Here is a 23,993-nt window from a genome sequence, read left to right on the forward strand (position 1 = left end):
AAGGCCTTGAATAGCCCAGTGGCGTAGCTAGGGTGTCTGGCACTGATCTAGCCTCATCTGTGTATAGGTCTACAAGACTACATTCAACATTTTCTCAACTTGCACAGATAAAAAGCTTATCCATTCATATATTCACAAACTATTAATACCTGGTTATTAGTACTGTATCATAAATTCGTAATCTTAAAATAACTACTACATGCTTATCGTACAAGTGTTCAATGTTGTGAATGAACCTCAGATTTAATCACTAATAATCTATGCATAGCCCTATACCCGTGTTCATATACAATGTATAAATATAACCAATAATCATGTCATTGCTATTAATAGTACTACAGTAGGTCTAATGTGAGTAATGTCAACTGAGTTGAAGTGACGTAACATATACGCTAAATTATGTTATACAGCATGAGATCCATACACATAGGCCTACATGCAAGTGAGGTGGCAGAGGTGACTGCGATACTAACCCGGGGATACTAAATCAGAGACAAATCACAATGTCCATTTGTAACACAATAACATTGCAGCAAATATTTATAGTTTAGTACTAGACCAAGTGGACCCGTTGGGCCCATTCCTCGTAGAGGGGGAACAGGGAAGGGGAGAGGGTATGATTGAGTGAGGCCTGGACCCAAAGCCTCTCGTGTATTGTACCACCCTCAACCCACCTTATCCCCCCCCCTCCTCCCCCTACTGACCCACTCCACCCCCCCCCCCTAGCCACCCCCACTTGCCCCTCCCCTGCCCCCACCCGGGACGTGGGGGGATGGAGTGGCTGAGTGTTAGACCAATGCAGTAGAGGTTTGGGGGAGTTTCAAAGGGGGTTCAGGGAGGATGACTTGGGTGAATGGAGGGTGGAAGAGAGGGGGGGACAAGGGGGCTGGGGGGGGATGGAGTGGGTGAGAAGAGGATAAGGGTGGGTGAGGTGGGTTGTGGGGGGTGGGATGATAAGTGGAGTTGAGGGGGTGTGGATGGAGTGGGTGAGTGGGGCTCTTTAAAAAAAAACCTGAAACCAATTTAAGTTAATGCAGCACAGGTCTGGGGGAGTTTTAAGGGGGATTAAGGGGGGAATGGAGTGCATGAGTGGGGCTCTGAAGAAAAATCCTAAACACAATTTCACGACCCCTGTTGTCCCCCTCCCCAGTGCCCATTCTCAGACCCCCCCCATTCTCTCTCCCTCAGACCAACTGTTACTCTCCGCCACCCCCCTTCCCCCAGCACCCCCATTTCCCCCAGACTCTCTTCCACCCCACCACCAACCCCCACCCTTGCTGTCCCCTCCCCAGTCCCACTCTGCCTCCTCCCACCCCCACTCTCTCCTCCTCCCACCCTCCCCGTCGCCCCCACCGTTACTCTCCCCCACCCCCCTTTCCCTACCAGCCCCCCCCCCTGTCGTGCCAGCGAAAAGCACTTACCGAAAAGCACTTAGCGATGGACTTAGGGTGCTACATTGTTGTGAAAAGCACTTACAGATCGCTGTGAGAAGCACTTAGGGATGGAAAAGCAAAGCAATTAGGGAGCTGATTGTTGCGAAACAGATCGCTGTGAGAAGCACTTAGGGATGGAAAATGTTGCGAAAAAAACACTTAGGGACCGAAAATGTTGCGAAAAAAGCACTTATTGAACCTACATTTTTAAAGTAGTATTTATTTATTGCAAGTCACTTAACATACACAGATCAGCATGGGGCCCCTATGCTCGTGGGGCCCCGGGCAAGTGCCCATCAGGCCCATGCGTTAAGACGGCCCGGCAAACACGGACAGACACACGCACACTCAAAGACACCCAGGCACAGACAATTGACAATAGACAATAGGTGCAGGAGGAGGCCATTCGGCCCTTCGAGCCAGCACCACCATTCAATGTGATCATGGCTGATCATTCTCAATCAGTAGCCCGCCCCAAACTGTAACAGACGCATACAGTATGTAACTCAATTCAACCCCCCCCCCTTATATACCAATTTCTAAAACATCTCTTTCCATTCATCCGCTATAAATATTATGTCGAATCTTATTTGTAAATACATTTTAGTTTATATATACTTAACTAAAATGTTGATAATGTTTATAATTTTTTTAGTTAAACATATATATCAACTAAAATGTATTTACACACACTCGCCCACTCTCACGCACATATATAATAACATTTATATTGATAAATAACCATCCTGGTTGAATAAATAAATTATTATTCTACAAAGCAGAAAACACTTGCGGAACTAACGCGCAGCGGTAGAGTTGCTTTCTTACAGCGGCAGACACCAGGGTTCGATCCCGACTACGGGCGCCGTCTGTACGGAGTTTGTACGTCCTCCCTGTGACCGCGTGGATTTTCTCCGGGATCTTCGGTTTCCTCCCACACTCCAAAGATGTACAGGTTTGTACGTTAACTGGCTTGGTATACATGTAAATTGTCCCTGGTGTGTGGAGGTTAGGGTTAATGTGCGGGGATCGCTGGTCGGTGCGGACTCGGTGGGGCGAAGGACCTTTTTCTGCGCTTTTCCTCTCAACTAGACTAAAGTCTAAACTCCATTTAGACTCCATTTAAACTCCATTTAGAACGGAGATGAGGAAGAAATTTTTCAGTCAGAGTGTGGTGAAGGTGTGGAATTCTCTGCCTCAGAAGGCAGTGGAGGCCAGTTCGTTGGATGCTTTCAAGAGAGAGCTGGATAGAGCTCTTAAGGATAGCGGAGTGAGGGGGTATGGGGTGAAGGCAGGAACGGGGTACTGATTGAGAGTGATCAGCCATGATCGCATTGAATGGCGGTGCTGGCTCGAAGGGCTGAATGGCCTACTCCTGCACCTATTGTCTATTGTCTAAGTCAGCTCGTCAAGAAGCAATGGTGAAAAGATAAATCAGTTCGTGTTTTAAATTAGGGAGAAGGGCCCTGACGTGAAATATCAACTGGTTTATTTTTCTACAGTGCTAGGTGACCAGCTGAGCTCTTCCATGAGTTCTGTTTTTGTGTTAAACGCCAGGATCGGCACTGCATTTATTTTTCAGTCATGTTACACCCTAAGCAGGTTGTGTTACTGTTTGTTCAAAGACTAGGTTTGCTCTATAGGGAGAGGGGGAGAGGGAGAGGGAGAGAGAGAGAGAGAGACATTTGTGCGCGAATGTCTGTCTGTGTGTGTACACGTGTGTCGTATGTGTGCGAGTGAATGTTTGTCCGCAGATGTGTGCGTGTGTGTGAATAAAACATGCTCGCACTAAAATGTATCGAGCCGACATCACCAACAATCTATGGACTACACATTGCCGAGAATGGATGAGAACGGGTCGACCGAAACGTCACCCATTTCTTCTCTCCAGAGATGCTCCCTGCCCGCTGAGCTACTCCAGCGTTTTGTGTCTATCTTAGGTTTAACTCCGCGGTCTAGGAAGGAACTGCAGATGCTGGTTTAAACTGGAGATAGACACAAAAAGCTGGAGTAACTCAGCGGGTTCGATAGCATCTCTGGGGAAAATGAATCTCCAGTTATGCTGTCTGACCCACTGAGTTACTCCAGCTTTTTTCTGTCTACTTCACTGTCTTGTTTATTTTATTTTAAGTTAGTTTAGAGAGGAGCAGACGTAGAGTTCCTGCCTCACAGCGCCAGAGACCAGGGTTCGAATCTGACCACGGATAATGTCTCTACTGAGTTTGTACTTTCTCCCCGTGACCCGTGTGGGCTTTTCTCCGGGATCTCCGCTTTCACCCCACACTGCAAAGGCACGTTTGTGGGTTAATTAGCTTGGTATCAATGTATAAATGTAAAATTGTCCCTCGCATGTGTAGGATAGAATTAGTGCGCGGGGATTGCTGGTCTCGATTGGCCGAGGGGCCTGTTTCCGCGCTGTATCTCTAAACTAAACTGCACCTGGTTCTGAGCTGCATTTGCTGCCTTTTAAGGAAATATTTACTGTCGGCAAAAAAGAATTGTAGTCGGTGTAAGCACAGTTGGTTTACAGTGACTGTTTACAGTAAAAGTTCATTGGCTTGCTGCCTGCACACTCCACTGTCACGTTTAGTTCAGTTTAGAGCGCGGCGCAGCGGTACAGTTGCTGCTTCACAGCGCCAGAGACCCGGGTTCGATCCCGACCTCAGTGCGGAGTTTGTTCATTCGCTCCGTGAAGTGCGTGGGTTTTCTCCGGGATCTCCGGTTTCCTCCCACACTCCAAAACCAGTTTGTAGGTTAATTGGCTTGGTATAATTGTCAATTGCCCCGAGTGTGTGTAGGATAGTGATCGTGTCACTGGTCGGCACGGACTCGGTGGGCCGGCGGGCCTGTTTCCGCGCTGTATCTCTAAACTCAACTTCACACTAGTTCCATGTTAGCCCACTTTCTCATCCACTCCCTGCGCACAAGGGACAGATGACCAATTAAGCTCCAAACCCGCAAGTCTTTGGGATGTGAGAGGAAACCCGGGAACCCGGAGGAAACCCATGCAGACACAGTGAGAACGTGCATACGCCACAGAGACGGCACCCGAGGTCGGAATCGAACCCGGTCTCCGGGATGCACCACTGTGTGCCGCCCTAAAATGTGCAGTTTTGTAGGTTCATTGGCTTCTGTAAATTGTCCCCAGCGTGTTGGATAGAGCTAGTGTTCGGGGATCGCTGGTCGGCACGGACTCGACGGGCCGAAGGGCCTGTTTCCATCTTGTATCTCTGAACTAAATTAAACTAAACGGCTTTGTGGGGAAGGATTGAAATCTAAGACACTGATGTGCTGTCGCCAATGTACCTACCTTCAAAGAAATGTGCAGTATTGTTTAAAAAGGTTATTCTGGGACTTAGTAAGCGATTGATTTGACACTGAGAATGCAAAGAAAGAGATATAATCGTCCCCATTGAACAGAGAGGATGCCCTTTGGACCACAATGTCAAAACCCATATGATGCCTACTTAACTTAAGATAGATACAAAAAGCTAGAGTAACTCAGCGGGTCAGACAGCATCTCTGGAGATACGGAATGGGTGACGTTTCGGATCGAGACTCTTCTTCAGACTGAGAGTCAGGGGAAAGTGAACCGAGGGATATAGACGGTGATATCGAGAGATTTAGATTTTTTATTTTAGATTTAGAGATACAGCGCGGAAACGGGCCCTTCGGCCCACCGAGTCCGCGCCGCCCAGCGATCCCCGCACATTAACACTATCCTACACACACTAGGGACAATTAGAAAACCCACGCAGTTCACGGGGAGAACGTACAAACTCCGTACAGACGGCGCCTGTAGTTAGGATCGAACCCGAGTCTCCGGCGGTCCATTCGGTGTAAGGCTGCAACTCTACCGCTGCGCCACCATTATATATATATATATATATATATAGAACAAATGAATAAAAGCTGTGCAAAAAAGTAACGATGATAAAGGAGGCAGGCCATTGTCAGCAGTGGGCGAGGTGAAAACGAGTTACAAACAATGAGACTCAACAAGACTACTTTGAAGCTTGGGTGGGGGAGGGATGGAGAGAGGGGTTACTTGAAGTTAGAGAAATTAATATTCATACCACTGGGGTGTAAGCTGCCCAAGCGAAATACAAGATGCTGTTCTGCCAATTCCCGTTGGCCTCATTCTGAAAATGTCGGAGGCCTATGGCAGAAAGGTCAGTGTGGGAATGGGAAGAGAATTTAAAGTATTTGGCAACCTGGAGACGAATTAAACTTAATTTAACTTAATCCTTTCTGTTTGCACATGATCCACATCCTTCTATTCCCTGCACATTCATGAATGTTATAAACAATGGACAATAGGTGCAGGAGGAGGCCATTCGGCCCTTCGAGCCAGCACCGCCATTCAATGTGATCATGGCTGATCATTCTCAGTACCCCGTTCCTGCCTTCTCCCCATACCCCCTGACTCCGCTATCCTTAAGAGTACTATCTAGCTCTCTCTTGAATGCATTCAGAGAATTGGCCTCCACTGCCCTCTGAGGCAGAGAATTCCACAGAACCACAACTCTCTGACTGAAAAGTTTTTCCTCATCTCAATTCTAAATGGCCTACCCCTTATTCTTAAACTGTGGCCCCTTGTTCTGGACGCCCCCAACATTGGGAACATGTTTCCTGCCTCTAACGTGTCCAACCCCTTTAATAATCTTTTACGTTTCGATAAGATCTCCTCTCATCCTTCTAAATTCCATTGTATACAAGCCTAGTCACTCCAGTCTTTCAACATATGACAGTCCCACCATTCCGGGAATTAACCTAGTAAACCTACGCTGCACGCCCTCAATAGCAAAAATATCCTTCCTCAAATTTGGAGACCAAAACTGCACACAGTACTCCAGGTGCGGTCTCACTAGGGCCCTGTACAACTACAGAAGGACCTATTTGCTCCTATACTCAACTCCTCTTGGTATGAAGGCCAACATTCCATTGGCTTTCTTCACTGCCTGCTGTACCTGCATGCTTCCTTTCAGTGACTGATGCACTAGGACACCCAGATCACGTTGTACGTCCCCTGTTCCTAACTTGACACCATTCAGACAATCATCTACCTTCCTATTCTTACCACCAAAGTGGATAACCTCACACTTATCCACATTAAACTGCATCTGCAATACATCCGCCCACTCACACAACCTGTCCACGTCATCCTGCAACCTCATAGCATCTTCCTCACAGTTTCCAAAAGCCTCTTAAACACCACTATTATATCTGCTTACACCACCACCCCTGGCTGTGGGTTTCAGGCACGTACCCACTCTGTGTAAAAAAAAATCTTGCCCTGCATATCTTCTTTAAACTTTGCCCCTCTCACCTTAAAGCTATGCCCTCTAGTCTTTGACATTTCCAACTTGGGGGTAAAAAGACTCTGACTATCTACCCTCTCCATGCTTCCCATGTTTTCAGAGACACCTTTTAGGTGTCCTCTGCTCCAGAGAAAATAATCACAGTTTGTCAAAATTCCCCTTATTGCTAATAGCCTCTAATCAAGGCATCATTCTGGTAAATGTCCTTCTGCATAATCTCCGAAACCTCAGCATCCTTCCTGTAATGGGGACGACCGAAATTGCAGACTCTACTCCAAATGTGGTCTAACCAAAGTTTTATAAAGCTGCATCATGATACCCTGAATCTCGCACTCAAAGCCCCATGAGATGAAGGCAGACATAATGTATGTCTTCTTTACCATCCTATCTACAATCTACAGGTCCATGCGAAGCAGGCACAAACAGGTCACCACATCCTTCCTGTTCTGGGGCAGCCGGAACTGGAAACCATACATATTTGCATGAACAAACTTTACTGAGAAATTAATTTAATTTAGTTCAGTTTATGGTCACGTGTACCGAAGTACAGTGCAAAGCTTTTTTTGTTGCGTGCAATCCTGTCAGTGAAAAGACCTTACATATTGACAAGCGACCCGTTCACAGTGTACCGGTACAGGGTAAAGGGAAGATAGAAACAGAAAGCTGAAGTAACTCAGCGGGACAGGCAGCATCTCTGGAGAGAAGGAATGGGTGAAGTTTTGGGTCGAGACCTTTCTTCAGACTAGGCATACCCTCTAAACAAGGCAGCATTCCGGTAAACTTCTTACTGCATAATACCCAAAACTTCTGCATGCTTCCTGTAATGGTGGCGAAATAATGGATAAAGGGAATAACGTTTAGTGCACGATAAAGTCCAGTAAATTCTGATTAAAGACATTTTGAGGGTCTCCAATGGGGTAGCTGGGTGGTCAGGGCCGTTCTCTAGTTGACAGGATGTTTAAGTTGCTTGATAACAGCTGGGAAGAAACTGTTGATGAATCTGGATGTATGCGTTTCCACACTCCTGTACCTCTTAGTAGAAACACGAAATTGCAGATGCTTGTTCATACCAAAGATGGAGACAGTGGTGGAGTTACTCAGCAGGTCAGGCAGCATCTCTGAAGAGAAAGGATTGATGACGTTTCGGGTCGGGTCTGAGGAAGTGTCCCCACCCGAAACGCCACCCATCCTTTTTCTCCAGAGATGCTGCCTGACCCGCTGAGTTACTCCAGAACTTTGTGTCTATCTTCTGTACCTCTTGTCTGGGGAGGGGAGAAGAGGGAGTGATCGGGGTGAGATTCACCCTTGATAATGCTGACGGCCTTGAATGAATTGTCGATGGAAGGGAGGTTGGTTTTGCGATTTGGTCTGGGCTGCGCTACAGCTCTCTGCAATCTCTTGCGTACTTGGGTGGAGCTGTTCCCAAACCAGACTGTGATGCATCCCGATAAAATGCTTTGTGCGTCGCATCTGTAGAAATTAAATCTGCAGCAATGAAGACCAACACTATCTGCAATAACATCTGCCTCTCACTGTCTACAGGTTAGGAAACTGTTTCCTGCTCAGACTGACTTGGCCAAGAGGTTGCTTCTCATCTTCCTCTCCGTGGTCATCCTGCAAGTGTACTTTGCCACTGAGGAAGAGCCCGGCCTTTCGTCAACAGCGCTGGACAGTCCCAGCGACCTGCCTTGGTACGGCGCCGCACTCATCCCCACTGCGTCGGACAGAGCTGAGACACACTGCATCCTTCATCTCTTGGCGGGACGCCTTTGGAAGCCTCCCAACAGCCAGCGATCTCCCACCAGAGATTCAAGTTCTCAAGTTCACAAGTTATGGGAGTAGCATTAGGCCATTTGGCTCATCGAGTCTACTCCGCCATTCAATCATAGCTAATATCTGCCTCATCACATTTTCCCGCCTTCTCCCCATAATCCTTGACATCCATTCTCATCAATAATTTGTCTATCTCTACCGTAAAAATATCCACTGACTTGGTCTCCACAGCTCTCTGTGACAATGAGTTCCACAGATGAACTGCTCTGTGACTAAAGAAATTCCTCCTCACCACCTTTCCAAACGAGCGCCCTTTAATTCTTCTCCCACCAGTGGAAACATCCTCTCCACATCCACTCTATCTACGCCTTTCATTATTCGCTAAGCTTCAATGAGGTCTCTCCCACCAAGTCCGCGCCGCCCAGCGATCCCCGCACACTAGGGACAATTTTTACATTTACCCAGTCAATTAACCTACATACCTGTACGTCTTTGGAGTGTGGGAGGAAACTGAAGATCTCGGAGAAAACCCACGCAGGTCACGGGGAGAACGTACAAACTCCTTACAGTACAGCACCCGTAGTCAGGATCGAACCTGAGTCTCCGGCGCTGCATTCGCTGTAAAGCAGCAACTCTAACGCTGCGCTACCGTGCCGCCCTCGTACGGGTGTCAGGAGTTATGAGGAGAGGACAGGAGAATGGAGTTGGGGGGGAGAGATAAATCAGCCAAGTTTAAATGGTGGGGTAGACCTGATGGGCCGAATGGCTTAATTCTGCTCCTACCACACGAACTAACGTTTTTCAATGGTCTGGAACATTAATTGTTTTCCATTCCATGGATGCTGTCTGACCTGCAGGGTATTCCAAGTATTCTAGTTAGTTTAGTTTAGTTTAGAGATACCGCGTGGAAACAGTCCCTTCGGCCCACGGAGTCCATACCGACCAGCGATCCCCGCACACTAATACTATCCTACACTCACTAGGGGCAATTTACAATTATACCAAGGCAGTTAACCTACAAACCCGTACGTCTTTGAAATGTGGGAGGTAACCGAAGATCTCGGAGAAACCCCACGCTGGTCACGGGGAGAACGTGCAAACTCCGTACAGACAGGACCCGTAGTCGGGATCGAACCGGGGTCTGTGGCGCTGTGAGGCAGCAACTCTAACGCTGCGCTGAACAATTCACGATGGGAAACACTGATGTATTTAGTTTAAGGGAATGAAATTTACAGGCAGCTTATATCAAATAACATCCACTTGCTGGTTAGGGCTGTGATTGACGGGACTGAGCTCCGCCTCCCCTCAGCCGTGCCCCGATACTGCAAGGATTCAGCATCTGCGCCGAAGGGAACGCGTTTTGAACCAGGAAGTGGCGGAGTTAAAATGGCTTCGAAAGAGCAGGTCGAGAGTTGGGCCGAGGAGGCAGTTTGTCCCATCTGCCTGGATTTCTTCACCGATCCGGTTATACTGGAGTGCGGGCACAACTTCTGCCGCTCCTGTATCACACAGAGTTGGGGCAGGGAGGGGAGAAACTCCTGCCCGGAATGTAGAGAGGTGTTGACAGACCGCACCCTCAGGGTGAATCGGGCCTTGGCGAGACTGGCTGAGAAAGCTCGAACACTGAGCCTGAATCGGGAAATAATTCCAGAGAAGGAAAATAAACCACACTGCGAGAAACATCAGGAAGAACTGAAGCTGTTTTGTGAAACTGATAAGAAGCTGATCTGTGTGGTTTGTGCAGCTGGGCGGGAACACAAGTTTCACAGCTTCATGCCGGTTAAAGAAGCTGTTGAAAACCACAAGGTAAAAGCAAACCGATTTTAATCACATCATTTTAATTCCATTTTTACTGTTCAACCATTTAATTTTCTGATTCCCAAACACAATTCCAGGATCAGGTGAAATCTTCCATCCAGTCTCTCACAAAAGATAAATCAGGGATCCAGCAAATGGAGCAGCAACAGAAAGAGAAGATTTCTGGAGTTCTGGTGAGGCTTTAAGTTTCGATTTCCTGATCTTGTGCAGGTTATTATCTGAATGGTGTCAAGTTAGGAGGAGGGGGAGTTCAACGAGATCTGGGTGTCCTAGTGCATCAGTCAATGAAAGGAAGCATGCAGGTTCAGCAGGCAGTGAAGAAAGCCAATGGAATGTTGGCCTTCGTAACAAGAGGAGTTGAGTATAGGAGCAAAGAGGTCCTTCTACAGTTGTACCGGGCCCTGGTGAGACCGCACCTGGAGTACTGTGTGCAGTTTTGGTCTCCAAATTTGAGGAAGGATATTCTTGCTATGGAGGGCGTGCAGCGTAGGTTCACTAGGTTAATTCCCGGAATGGCGGGACTGTCGTATGTTGAAAGGCTGGAGCGATTGGGCTTGTATACACTGGAATTTAGAAGGATGAGGGGGGATCTTATTGAAACATATAAGATAATTAGGGGATTGGACACATTAGAGGCAGATAACATGTTCCCAATGTTGGGGGAGTCCAGAACAAGGGGCCACAGTTTGAGAATAAGGGGTAGGCCATTTAGAACGGAGATGAGGAAGAACTTTTTCAGTCAGAGGGTGGTGAAGGTGTGGAATTCTCTGCCTCAGAAGGCAGTGGAGGCCAGTTCGTTGGATGCTTTCAAGAGAGAGCTGGATAGAGCTCTTAAGGATAGCGGAGTGAGGGGGTATGGGGAGAAGGCAGGAACGGGGTACTGATTGAGAGTGATCAGCCATGATCGCATTGAATGGCGGTGCTGGCTCGAAGGGCTGAATGGCCTACTCCTGCACCTATTGTCTATTGTCTATTGTTTGATCCCTGTGATGCGTGTAATAACAGGGCAGCGCAGTGACACAAGTAGTGCAGTGTCTCCTAGTTCTGGTGATCGGGTTCGATCCTGACCTCGGGCGCTGCCCGTGTGGTTCACGCCTTCTCCCTGTGACCGCGTCGGATTCCTTCCACTTCCCCAACAAAGATACTAGACAATAGACGCAGGAGGAGGCCATTCGGCCCTTCGAGCCAGCATCGCCATTCAATGTGATCATGGCTGATCATTCTCAAGCAGTACCCCGTTCCTGCCTTCTCCCCATACCCCCTGAATCCGCTATCCTTAAGAGCTCTATCTAGCTCTGTCTTGAATGCATTCAGAGAATTGGCCTCCACTGCCTTCTGAGCCAGAGAATTCCACAGATTTACAACTCTCGGACTGAAAAGGTTTTTCCTCATTTCCGTTCTAAATGGCCTACCCCTTATTCTTAAACCTTGGCCCCTTGTTCTGGACTCCCCCAACATTGGGAACATACTTCCTGCCTCTAACATGTCCAACCCCTTAATAATCTTATGCATTTCCATAAGATTTTCTCTCATCCGTCTAAATTCCAGTGTATACAAACCTAGTCGATCCAATCTTTCAACATACGACAGTCCTGCCATTCCGGGAATTAACCTAGTAAACCTACGCTGCACGCCCTCAATAGCAAGAATATCCTTCCTCAAATTTGGAGACCAAAACTGCACACAGTACTCCAGGTGCGGTCTCACTAGGGGCCTGTAGAACTGCAGAAGGACCTCTTTGCTCCCATATTCAACTCCTCTTGTTATGAAGGCCAACATTCCATTGGCTTTCTTCACTGCCTGCTGTACCTGCATGCTTCCTTTCAGTGACTGATGCAATAGGACACCCAGATCTCGTTGTACGTCTCCTTTTCCTAACTTGACACCATTCAGATAATACTCTGCCTTCCTATTCTTACCACCAAAGTGGATAACCTCACACTTATCCATATTAAACTGCACCCGCCCACTCACACAACCTGTCCAAGTCACCCTGCAACCTGATAGCATCATCCTCACAGTTCACACTACCACCCAGCAAGAGGAGCAAGATGAACCACTCTGTCGAAATCGCGTATACTGAAGTGTAGTACGCAACGGAGAGGAACGTCCGCCATTTTAGTAAGCAAATCCCGATTTTACAACATTCAAAAATGCACTTCATAAACAAGGATAACAATTGTTATTTCTGTCATTCATGGTAAGATTAACGTCATTTTATGTGCGAGATATACAGGGTTGCACTGTTTCGCATATCAGCTAACCAGGCATGATCAGGCATGATTTTTTCAGCACTTCACCTTCCCCTCCCCCTTGTCTGAAGAAGGGTCCCAACTTGAAACATCACCCATCCTTTTTCTCCAGAGATGCTGCCTGACCCGGTCACTTCCTACTACACTATGTCTATTTGAATTGGACTCAAGCTTCTGTATCAAGTCAGGCAGCATTGGTCGTTTTAGTGGCTGTCAGGGGTTTTTAACTGATCAATTCACCAATTCAAATTTTCTTGGCTCTAAGTATAAAATTCAATGTCTTTTCGAATATATTGTGGATACAGTAGAGTTCTATTGTTTGCAAATGCCTAATCTCTGCTTCCATGACTTTTTAAAATAAAGCAAAAAGAGATATAGCTCGTGGAGGTGAAATTAAAATTAACAGAGAAAGCAAAGAAGAACAGTTCATTAAATATGATCAATTGGCCAGATACAGACAGAGTGGATCTCTCGTGCAAATATTCAATCAGTAACATCCAAAGTTTAAAGATCACGAAGCAGCATTGTGATATCGCTATAAATGTCAACTATCAACTTATCCAAGAAGTTGAAAAAAAAATAGTTTGCAAACATTTTATATACGAAGAAATTGCAGAGAGTTGTGAACACAGCCCAGTCTGGCACACAGAATCTGCTTACTAAAATGGCGCTGAAATTTACCCATGACCTACTACAGTTTTTAGAGTCGAGTGGTCTATCTTGCTCCTCTAGTATCTTTGGTCCACAATACACGCTGGCTCAATGGTCAATCGGTGACTGTAAATGATCCCTGCGAATGTGGGTGGTGGGCGGATGAATAAGAATTAATGGGTACATGAAAAGGAATAGGCAGCAGGGAATTAAAGTCATAAGGAACGGGAGTAGAATGAGCCCACCACATTCACGCCGCCATTCAATCATGGCTGACCTATTTCTCCCTCCTAACCCCATTCTCCTGCTTTCTGCCCATAATCTCTGACACCAGTACTAATCAAGAATCTATCTATCTTTGCCTTAAGAATATACATAGCCTTGTGTGGCAAGCTATTCCACAGATTCACCACCCTCTGACCAAATAAATTTCTCTTCATCTTCCCAAAAGAGCGTCCTTTAATTCTGAGGCTATGACTTTGAGTCCTGGATTCTCCCATTAGTGGAAACATCCTCTCCACATCCATTCTATCCAAGTCTTTCACTATTCTGTATGTTTCAATTAGGTTCCCCTCATTATCCAAAACTTCAGCGAGTACTGGCCCAGTGCTGACAAATGCTCATCATAGGTTAACCCACTCATTCCTGGGCTCATTCTTGTAAACCTCTTCTGGACCCTCTCCAGAGCCAGCACATCTTTCCACAGATAAGGTGCCCAAAATTCATCACAATATTACAAATGCGGCCTTACCAGCGCCTTATGGAACCTCAACATTTCATCCCTGTTTTTGTATACAAGCCCTCTTGAAATAAATGCTGGCACTGAGTTTGTTTTCCTTATTATCGATTCGACTTTCAGATTAACGTTTTGGGAATCCAACACCAGCACTCCCAAGTCCCTTTGCACCTCCGTTTTCTGGATTCTCACCCCATCTAGAAACTTACCTATGCTTTATTCCTACGCCAAAAATGCACAACTCCACACTTTGAGATATTGAGGAAATATTGATCTTCACCTTTCATTTCACAGGAACAGTCACACAACCTTCAGTCTAAGATCACATCCCAGTTTGCTGAACTGCACCAGATTCTCACTGAGAATGAGCAGCGCGTACTGGCAGATATCCGGGAGGAAGAGAAGAAGATTCTAAATGTAATGGAGAAAAATCTTCAAGAAATTGAGGAGAATTTAAATTCCATTCAGGAGGAACTCTTTAAGTTGCAGCAACAGATGGATCAAAAGGACAGTGTGGTGTTTCTGAAGGTGAGGGGTTTCACTACAGTCTGGCGAAGTGAAAGTGCAGTCACAAAATGGTGGGTGACATTTCTGAAATGAATGCTGTATTTACCAGTAATTCAGAATGGGGTAAATGTTTCATCTATTCCAGTTGTTGTTGTTCCCAAACTAATTGGCCTCTCGCATAATCTATGAGATCTCAGGACTGCCTGGCCGGAATGTAGAGAGGTGTTTCTATTCCATGGAGTTCAGAACTACGACGGGTGATCGTAATCCGATCCCAAGGGCCACGAATGGATAGAGGGCAGTAAATCTCTGTGATTCTCCAACCCAGAGACTCTGAGAGGTTTAACCTGTTAGACGTATTTATACCAGAGGAAGATACATTTTTGAAAATTCGGGGAACTGAAATCAAAGGAAATGGGACAAAGCGGAGGCGTTCAGTCCTGGGCTAGATCAGCCATGACCACATTGTGGGGATTAACACTGAAATCTTGAACATGGCGCACACAGCAGATTGATCATCTACATCCGGTTCCCATCAGCAGTGGGCGGTCACCTTGGGGGAATTTGCTCTGTTTGTTTTACCCACCTTTGTTCACCATAGAATGACATCCCACTCTACATCATAGACAGGCCATTTGGCCCATCCTATCCAGTCAAGATTTCAGCTCCACTCAACATCCCTCCCATCTACTCACCACACCCGGTAACAATACCCCGAATTCCGGGAGTGCTCAAGTGTTTATCCCGATCGCCCTTAAATTATCTCTGCTGTTGGCTTCAGTCCCTCCAATGCAAGTGAGGTCCATGTTCTCACAACTGCATTCCTTTCGGTATTTGTTGAAGACCGCGTTACATTTCAGCTTTGATTTTTGCTCTCCCATCGATTAGAGATATTATTTCATCCTCAGCCATTTAAATCCACCGAACAACTTAAATCCTATCTCTAACTCCCACGACCTGCCCAGTCTTTGCATTGCGTTCCATCCTCTCAGTTATGGCGTCATTCTCATGAACATTCCTTGTGCTTTTCCCCATCGTTCTACGTCTCGACGGCAATGTCCGCTTTCTATCTGCATGACAGCGGCGATAAGAGTTGGGAAATGGGAATTATCAGAGGGTTGTAGAAATGTGGAGAAATTCCCGCTGTCAGGATGAGGACGATCCATCTCAGTCAATTGAGAGTTGTGTTTTATTTCTTTCAGGAGGAAGCTGGTCGCAAGCGAAGGTAGGACATGCTCTTGACGGAAACATTGTAAGGTTTTGTTGAACAGTCCAATATATTTCTAACATTCAGTTTATAACCAGCTGTTAAATATTTGCAGAGTTGGTGATGAAGCCAAACCACAGTCGGTGGTAGATGGTCACTTGCTGATTGAAAAGTTTGAAACTCCTTTTTTGTACAACAAGGTATTGGCAGAAACATCTGATGCCATCAAGCAAGGTAAAGCTTATACCTTTTCCATTGTTCTTGTTTCTGACATCTTTAAGTAATGTGTAGATGCAAGCATTAATGGTATATTGGACTGAAGGGAAATTGAAGATTTGATCTTCCACCAAACACAGCTGCAGAAAAGCATCACAGAGTCAGAGAGCTGTGTCACACAGAAACAGGCCCTTTGATTCGACATGACCATGCCAACCAAGTTGCCCAACCGAGCTTGTCCCACTTGCCTGAGTCTGACACATATTCTTCCAAGTCTTTCTGATCCACGTATCCACCAAACTGACTGTAAATGGTCGTCATTGTAGCTCCCTCCACCATTTCCTCTGTCAGTTCGTTCCGTACATGCACAATGCATTGACTGAAAAAGCTGCTCCTTTTTACTGTTTCCACTCTCACCTTGAACTGATGCACTCTAGGTTTAGACTCTCTTACCTTGGGTAAAATACTGTGGCTATTCACCTCATCTGTGCACCTTATATAGATCTGATACACAACTCTTAAAGCACCCTGATGGGCTCCAAAGACAAATGTCCCTGCCTGTCCCACGTCTCCCTTCAGACCCGATGAAATTGTCGTAGATCCTTTTGCACCCTCTCCAATTTACAAACCACCTCATTGTGTCATACGCTGTATTTAATATCCTGACCTGTGAAAGCATGAGCGACAAACACATTCTTCACCTCCCAGCCTGTCACCGTTGCATCTTCCATGGCACTGTGTACCTGCACCCCGACATCTCTCCGTTCTATAAAGTTCCCCGTTTACTGTGTATGTCCTGCCCTGGTTTATCTCAGCAAAGTGTATCGCCTCACCTTCACATGAATAAATCCCACCTGCCGTTCCTGAGCCATTGGCCCAGTTCACAGGGATCCCATTTACTCTCAGGTAACATTCTTCACTCTCCACAATGTCACCAATTTTACTTCCATCTGCAAACTGACTAACCTTGCAACCTACATACACACACAATCGTGTATATAAATAAGGAACAACAGTGGGCTCTGTTTCCATTCTGAAAAACAACCCTCTACCAACATCCTCTGTCTGCGACCTTCAGGTAATGTTGTGTTCCATCCGCTAGTTCACCCCGGATTCCATGAGATCCAACCTTCCAGAGCGGCCTCCCATGCGGTGTGTAGAAGTTGCATCTCTCGGAGGGCAGTGAATATCTGGCATGTTGTGCCCAGGGTGGTGGTAAAAAGCTGAGTTGTTGGATATGTGCAACTTGGCTACAAATAAATATTTGATAGATCGAAAATATAAGATTATGGGGAACTCAGACAGAAGAGGAATTGGTGCCAGCTTAGATCATCCACGATCACATTGAATGGAGGGGCAAGCCTGAGGAGTGGATCCTAATCCTGCTCCTGTTTTCTTGTGTTCCTTTCCTCCTGTGCACCGATAAATTGACAGACTTGACGCAGAGGGAATGCAGCAAAGATTAACAAATACTTGTACCTAGGACAATGTATTTGCTGTGCGGGGAGAGATTGGGGAGACTAGGCCTGTGTACTCGAGCGTTTTGGTGTATTAGAGGGGATCTCAGCGAAGCACACTGTTCTTACAGGGCTCAGTGGGCTGGATGCAGTGAGGATGGTTCCCCTGTCAGAGGGGTCTGGAGAGCGGGCACTCTCTCAGAATGTGGGCCGCACCATGTAGCACAGAGATAAGGAGACATTACTGCACGCAGAGACTGGGGAACGAACCTGCACCGGAGGCAGTGGAGACTCAGTCATTCAGTGCTCTTGGAGCTGAGAGCCGTGGTTGTGCATTAGAGTCTGGCCCTTCGGCCCATCGTGTCCATGACCATCTTTTCCCAGCTATACCAATCGATTGCCCACATTCCATCGGCATTCTTCTCCACCTCACCTGTTTCAGTACCTCCAATATATTGATATCTCACTCCGCCACCCCCTCTGTAGCATGTTCCCGATGTCACCCACTCTCAGAGTAAATCTATGTACTAAACCTCTCGTTTGTTTGTTTGTTCCTGAACTACAGCGAAAATGGTACACGATAGCATGACGATTTTAAGCCCACCTTACTCACCGTCATCCCTTTGGTGCCAATGGAAGAAGTTTCATTGAAATCGGTGTTATAATTTTAAAGTTATTCCACATTTTAAAGTTTAAATCTATCTCCTAGGGAGGTAGGGGGGAGGGAGGGAGAGAGAGCAGGGGGGGGGGAGAGTCAGGGAGGGAGGGGGAGGAGAGGGTGTTGCACCAATGCAGGTTTGGCCCAGCGGGTGCACTTGGTCTACTAAAACCTAAATCTCAGATATACTTCTACCGCTACCTTCTACCTCCAACCACCAAGCCAATTGTGGGTCCATTTCACCAGCTCGCCTTGGATCCCACCTGCCTTCGCTTTCTGGACCAGCCTTGCACGCGGAACATTGTCAAGTCCCTCAGTGAAGTTCATATATTGGTTCACAATGAGATCAGTGTGTTAGTTGTACACACCCATCAAATCCACCCGTGAATCCGCTCTCTTTCAACGATCCCACAACCACAAGTCTCCGCCCATTCTGTTCTGTCCACACCCGATCATTCAACCTCTGCTTCCTTCCATGGTCCAAGCCACCCCTCCCTCTCCCTCACCCTCCACTCAAAGAAAAGGGGCAGGTCATCTGGCTCCTCGTGTCTGCCCCCTTTCACTGTGATCATGACGACCCCACCACACACCTCTACCTCCTCTATTAACAACCTCAAATTACCTCTAACCTCAATATCCTCTTGCTCCGATCTGCCTCCATATGTGAGTAGACCCCTGTAGATCAGTGCATGTTCCTTTAACATAGTGACCTCACCACTACTAACCACTCCCCATTGTCTCTGGTATAATTGTAACTTCCCCACCTCCAGCTCGCTCTCTAGTGCCAGTGATGACCACGGAAAGCTAGGGCATAATGTATGTGTAGTGTCATTAATAAACTTATATAGTAAAAGACTCTGCCTACGAGTGGCATCCTTTTTACATGGTGTCAGATCGGTAGACTTGCGTCTCCTGTTTATCGGTTTTTAGTTTATCATTTGTTTCTCCCAATTGTGTACCCTCCTTCCACTTTGCCATGTCTTCCTCGTGTCGTCGTCCGGACACGCTCGTTTTCGATGAGGACATAGTGCACCGCTGGACTGTCTTCCAGCGGGACTACGAACACTATATAGCGATTGCCTATCCTGATGCAACTGCTGCGATAAAAGCTCACCTGCTCCTCAACCTGGCTGGTCCGGAGGCAATGGAACGCTATGCGTCGTTCCAATTCGTCCCTCCGGAGGACCGCAACGACCCAGTATGTCTCATGGCTAAGTTCACTGCCCTGTGCGATATACCCACCAATAACATTATCGAACGTTTCAAATTTTTCTCGCGGCGTCAGACTCCAGGGGAGCACGTTGACGCCTTCATTGCATCTTTACGACATATGGCTCGGCGGTGCCGCCTTCAAACGATTACACCCGACGAGATGATCAGGGACGTCCTGGTCAACGGTCTCCTAAACTCTAAGCTGCGGGATGAGCTCCTGATGAAGCCTGACCTGTCGCTGACGGACGCCATACATGCCGCACGCATGGCCTCTGCTGTTGGCTCAGTATCTCGGCCGGCGCCCCAGGACATAAATTTCACCGGCCGCCGGCGATTGAATGACCCGCAGACCCGGGTCGCCCCCTCCGCGCCCGCTATGGTCACCCCTCGCAGATGCCCAGACTGCAACTTCTCGTCACACAGGTATAACGTTTGCCCAGCGCAGGGCAAAACTTGTAATTCCTGCGGGAAGCAGAACCATTTTTCTGCAGCTTGTCGTTCTCGTGGGAGACCTGTCCCTGCTCCTAGAGGGAGTCTAAACAACCTTGCCAACGATGATAGCGAAACCGGTTCCCGGAACCAACGTGAGGTACTCCATGGCTCAGATACGACTTCCTCCCATGGAGACTCTCTGGTGTTTTCGCTCTTGGGAGCACCTGCATTGATAACGGATCCATCCGTGCATGTTACAGTCAATGGACACTCCTTCCCTGCCAAGGTCGATACTGGGGCGTTTGCAAATGTTATGTCTGTGCGCCTCTTCGAGCAGATAAGTTCGGGGGAGAGGGTTACTCCTGACAACTCCCGCCTCCATGCCTATGGGGGAGGCGTTCTGATTGCCGTGGGAAAGGCAACGGTTATCTGTACTGTTCTGGAGACCTCTCGGCCCCTCACGTTCCTCCTGCTAGCATCTGAAAACGTCACCCTGCTGGGCGCCCGTGCATGCCAGGACTTTGGTTTGGTCTCATTTCACCGCGACATCCACCTGGTGCAGGCCCCCATGGACCCCCTGATCGAGTACCCTGACCGATTTGATGACGTCCTGGGGAAGCTGCCCTGTGCCTACAAGATCGTTGTGGACCCGGGGGTCGACCCAGTGGTCAGACCGGCCCACCGTGTGTCTTTTGCCATGAAGGGCCGCGTGGAGTCCACACTACGTGGCATGGTGGACATGGGCATCCTCAAGGAGGTGAGTGCCCCCACCCAGTGGGTCTCCACCATGGTGGTCGCTGCCAAGAAGGACGCGAGCGAGATCAGGATCTGCATCAACCCCAAGGACCTGAACCTGGCTATTAAACGCCCGCACTACCCCATGCGGACGGTGGAGGACGTCGCGGCACAGGTCGGTCCAGCCACGGTTTTCTCGGTCCTGGATGCCAAGAGCTCCTTTTGGCAGATACCGCTGGATGCACGTTCCTCCTTCCTGACCACCTTCAGCACACCGTTCGGCAGGTTCCGTTTCCTCCGCATGCCTTTTGGGATCAACTCGGCAAGCGAGGTTTTTCAGCGTACGATGGAGCAGCTGTTTGCTGGGTTGCCGTGCGCCATCATCGTGGATGACATCTTGGTGTACGGGAGGGACGTCGCTGAGCATGACCGACACCTCCGCCAGGTCCTGGACAAGGCTCGTGAGATCAACCTCAAGCTTAATCGAAGGAAGTGTCGGTTCCGCGTTGAGGAAGTCACCTACGTCGGCCACGTTTTCACGGCGGGTGGCCTGAAGCCAGACCCCGCGAAGACGGCGGCGATCACCGAAATGCCCGCTCCCACTGACGTGCCCGGCCTGCAGCGCTTCCTGGGCATGGTCAACTACTTGGGTAAGTTCATACCCGACCTCAGCGAACTGAGTGCCCCCCTGAGGGAGCTGACCAAGAAGGACAATGCCTGGGTCTGGCTCCCGCACCACCAATCGGCCTTCGTGGCCCTGAGGTCCAGACTCGCACGGACCCCGACTTTGCAGTTTTTCGACCTGAACAGGCCAATTGTCCTCACCTGCGATGCATCTCGGTTCGGCCTTGGTGCTGCCTGCCTGCAGCTCTACGACGACCGACAGCTGCCCGTCTCCTATGCCTCTCGCACAATGACCCCTGCTGAACAGCGCTACGCGCAGATTGAAAAGGAGCTCCTTGCCGTGGTGTTCGCGTGCTCCAAATTCAGAGACTACGTTCTGGGAAAAACTTTCACCATCGAAACAGACCACCAGCCGCTGGTCTCTATTTTAAACAAGCCCATCCACGCAGCCTCGTCCCGCTTGCAGCGAATGATGCTGCAGCTGCAGCGTTTTACATTCGAAATCGTGTACCGCAAGGGCAAGGAGATGTTCGTGGCAGACACTTTGTCCCGTGCCCCACTACCTTCCATTTCCCGCCATCCGTACGAATCGGCTGACCTGATGGTGTCGAACGTCAACATCGTTCCATCTTGGCAGATGCAGTCCCTGGTCACACACACTGCCACTGATCCGAACCTTCAACAGCTTAAGGGCGTCATCCGCCGTGGCTGGCCTGAACGACGGTCTTCCCTGCCGGCTGGTGCCGTGCCCTACTTCCTGGTTCGGGATGAACTGGTGCTGCACGCGGGCGTGGTGGTGAAGGGTCACAAGGTTGTGGTGCCGGCTGCGCTGCGAGATCACTACTTCCACACTGCCCACAACGGACACCCAGGGGTGGAGGCCACGTTATCCCAGGCCCAAGCACAGTTTTACTGGCCTGGCATGGTCAAGGAGATCCGGGACAGGGTCTCCGCCTGCGCTGCCTGCAACAGCCTATTACCTCATCAGCTCCCTTCGTTTCTCCTTCACCACCGCAATCTCGCAATCCTCCTCACTTTCCCCACCCTCCCCCACCTCACGAAATTCCCCTCTCCATCTCTGGATTTAAAAAGTCCGGGGGAGATGTCTGTTGTCCACCCGATGTGGTTGGGGTGAAACCCCTGGCAGGGTTTCAGTTGTCCGCCCGCCTGTGCCTGAGGCCGAGCAGCCTCTCCCCCAGGTCCCGGGGCCTCGCTGCCCGAGTCTCCCCCCGACCTCCGGGAACTCTCTGATTCTCTGCTTCTCCCCCCAGTCTCCCTCACCCTGGATGTGGAAACAGCGCATCCGTGGCTCGAGGTGTCTGAGGATCGGAAGAGGGTGAGATGGACCGGGACCGAGAGGAGTCTCCCTGACACCGGGAAGAGGTTTACATACTGGCCGTATGTGCTGGGATCTGAGGGATTCACATCGGGGAGACATTACTGGGAAGTGGAGGTGGCGGGGAGTGAGGACTGGAGTCTGGGAGTCGCCGCGGAGTCTGTGGAGAGAAAGGAGCGGGTCACACTGACCCCCGAGACTGGAGTCTGGAGCATCAGGCGGTGGGATGACGAGTTTGATGCAGTCACCTCCCCTCCATCCCCTCTCCCCGCCCGTCCCATCCCCGGGAGGGTGGGAGTTTATCTCAGTTACGAGTCCGGGACAGTTTCATTTTACGACGCGGACACCAAGTCCCATCTCCACACCGTCACTGGGAATAAATTCACGGAGAAACTTTATCCTTTCTTCGCGACTTGGGATGACGGTCAGTGGCTGATAATCTGCTCCGGTTCCGCTCCGGGTGTGTAAAAGGGTCGGGTCCCGGGACCGGCGTCAGGAGCGGGGCTCAGGGGCTGTGGGGCAGAAACCCGGTGGACAACAGGTCGGCGCTGAACGGCTCCCATTTAATCCCCAAACTGCAACATGACCTCCCAACTTCCATCCTCAATACTCTGACTGATGAAGGCCAATGTGCCAAAAGCCTTTTTGACCGCCTTATCTACCTGCGACTCGACCTTCAAGGAACCATGCCCCAGAACTCCTAGATCCCTCTGCTCTACAACACCCCCCAGAGGACTACCGTTCACTGTGTGGGTCCTGCCCTTGTTCGACGTCACAAAATGCAACACCTCATTACAACATCGCAGGCTCCAGTCTGCGACCCGCTGGCGCGCACATCACCCGCTGTGGCTCCGCTCACGTTTGTAACTCTTCACCTTTAACTTGACGTTTAATAAAGTCTTTAAAAAATAACCCGTGTTTGAGTTCTCTCAGCGTCTCCTCGTCATGGTACAGAGATCTCTTCAAACAGCAGACACAAGGATCCGTGGATACTGGTTTTACAAAAGGAAAAAGACACACAGAGTGCTGGAGTAACTCAGCGGGTCAGGCAGCATCTGTGGAGAACATGGATAGGTGACGTTTCACAGAGTGCTGGAGTAACTCAGCGGGTCAGGCAGCATCTGTGGAGAACATGGATAGGTGACGTTTCACAGAGTGCTGGAGTAACTCAGCGGGTCAGGCAGCATCTGTGGAGGACATGGATAGGTGACGTTTCACAGAGTGCTGGAGTAACTCAGCGGGTCAGGCAGCATCTGTGGAGGACATGGATAGGTGACGTTTCACAGAGTGCTGGAGTAACTCAGCGGGTCAGGGAGCATCTGTGAGAGCACATGGATAGGTGACGTTTCACAGAGTGCTGGAGTAACTCAGCGGGTCAGGCAGCATCTGTGGAGAACATAGTTATCCACGTTCTTCGGAGTTCGTGCCTGAGCCACTGAGTTACTCCAGCAGTTTGTGTCCTTGTGTCTTTTTATGTTTCGTTTATAATATTTGGTTGGAGAGACACGGCACAGAAACAGGCCCTTCGGCCCACCGTGTCCGTGCCGACCAGCGATCAACCGTACAATAATTATATCCTACGCACTCGGGACAATTTGCAATTTTATCGAAACAAATTGACCTAC

General features: G+C 48.8%; 2 protein-coding genes across 2 annotated transcripts in view; one reads left to right on the forward strand and one right to left on the reverse strand.

The window, feature by feature from the left end:
• LOC144602515 (uncharacterized) overlaps nt 1-23,070 on the forward strand; it is a 27,446-nt gene extending 4,376 nt beyond the window's left edge. Inside the window, exons 5-7 of the mRNA XM_078415644.1 lie at nt 8,297-8,472; nt 15,814-15,932; nt 22,304-23,070. Of these exons, the coding sequence (XP_078271770.1) occupies nt 8,297-8,472; nt 15,814-15,932; nt 22,304-22,836 (828 nt within the window). The 3' untranslated portion in view covers nt 22,837-23,070. The remainder of the gene's footprint in view (nt 1-8,296; nt 8,473-15,813; nt 15,933-22,303) is intronic.
• The window catches only part of LOC144602510 (uncharacterized), a 376,398-nt gene that overhangs the window by 226,482 nt on the left and 125,923 nt on the right, over nt 1-23,993 (reverse strand). The window lies entirely within an intron of this gene.

Source organism: Rhinoraja longicauda, chromosome 19, assembly GCF_053455715.1.
Source record: "Rhinoraja longicauda isolate Sanriku21f chromosome 19, sRhiLon1.1, whole genome shotgun sequence".
Lineage (NCBI taxonomy): Eukaryota > Metazoa > Chordata > Chondrichthyes > Rajiformes > Arhynchobatidae > Rhinoraja > Rhinoraja longicauda.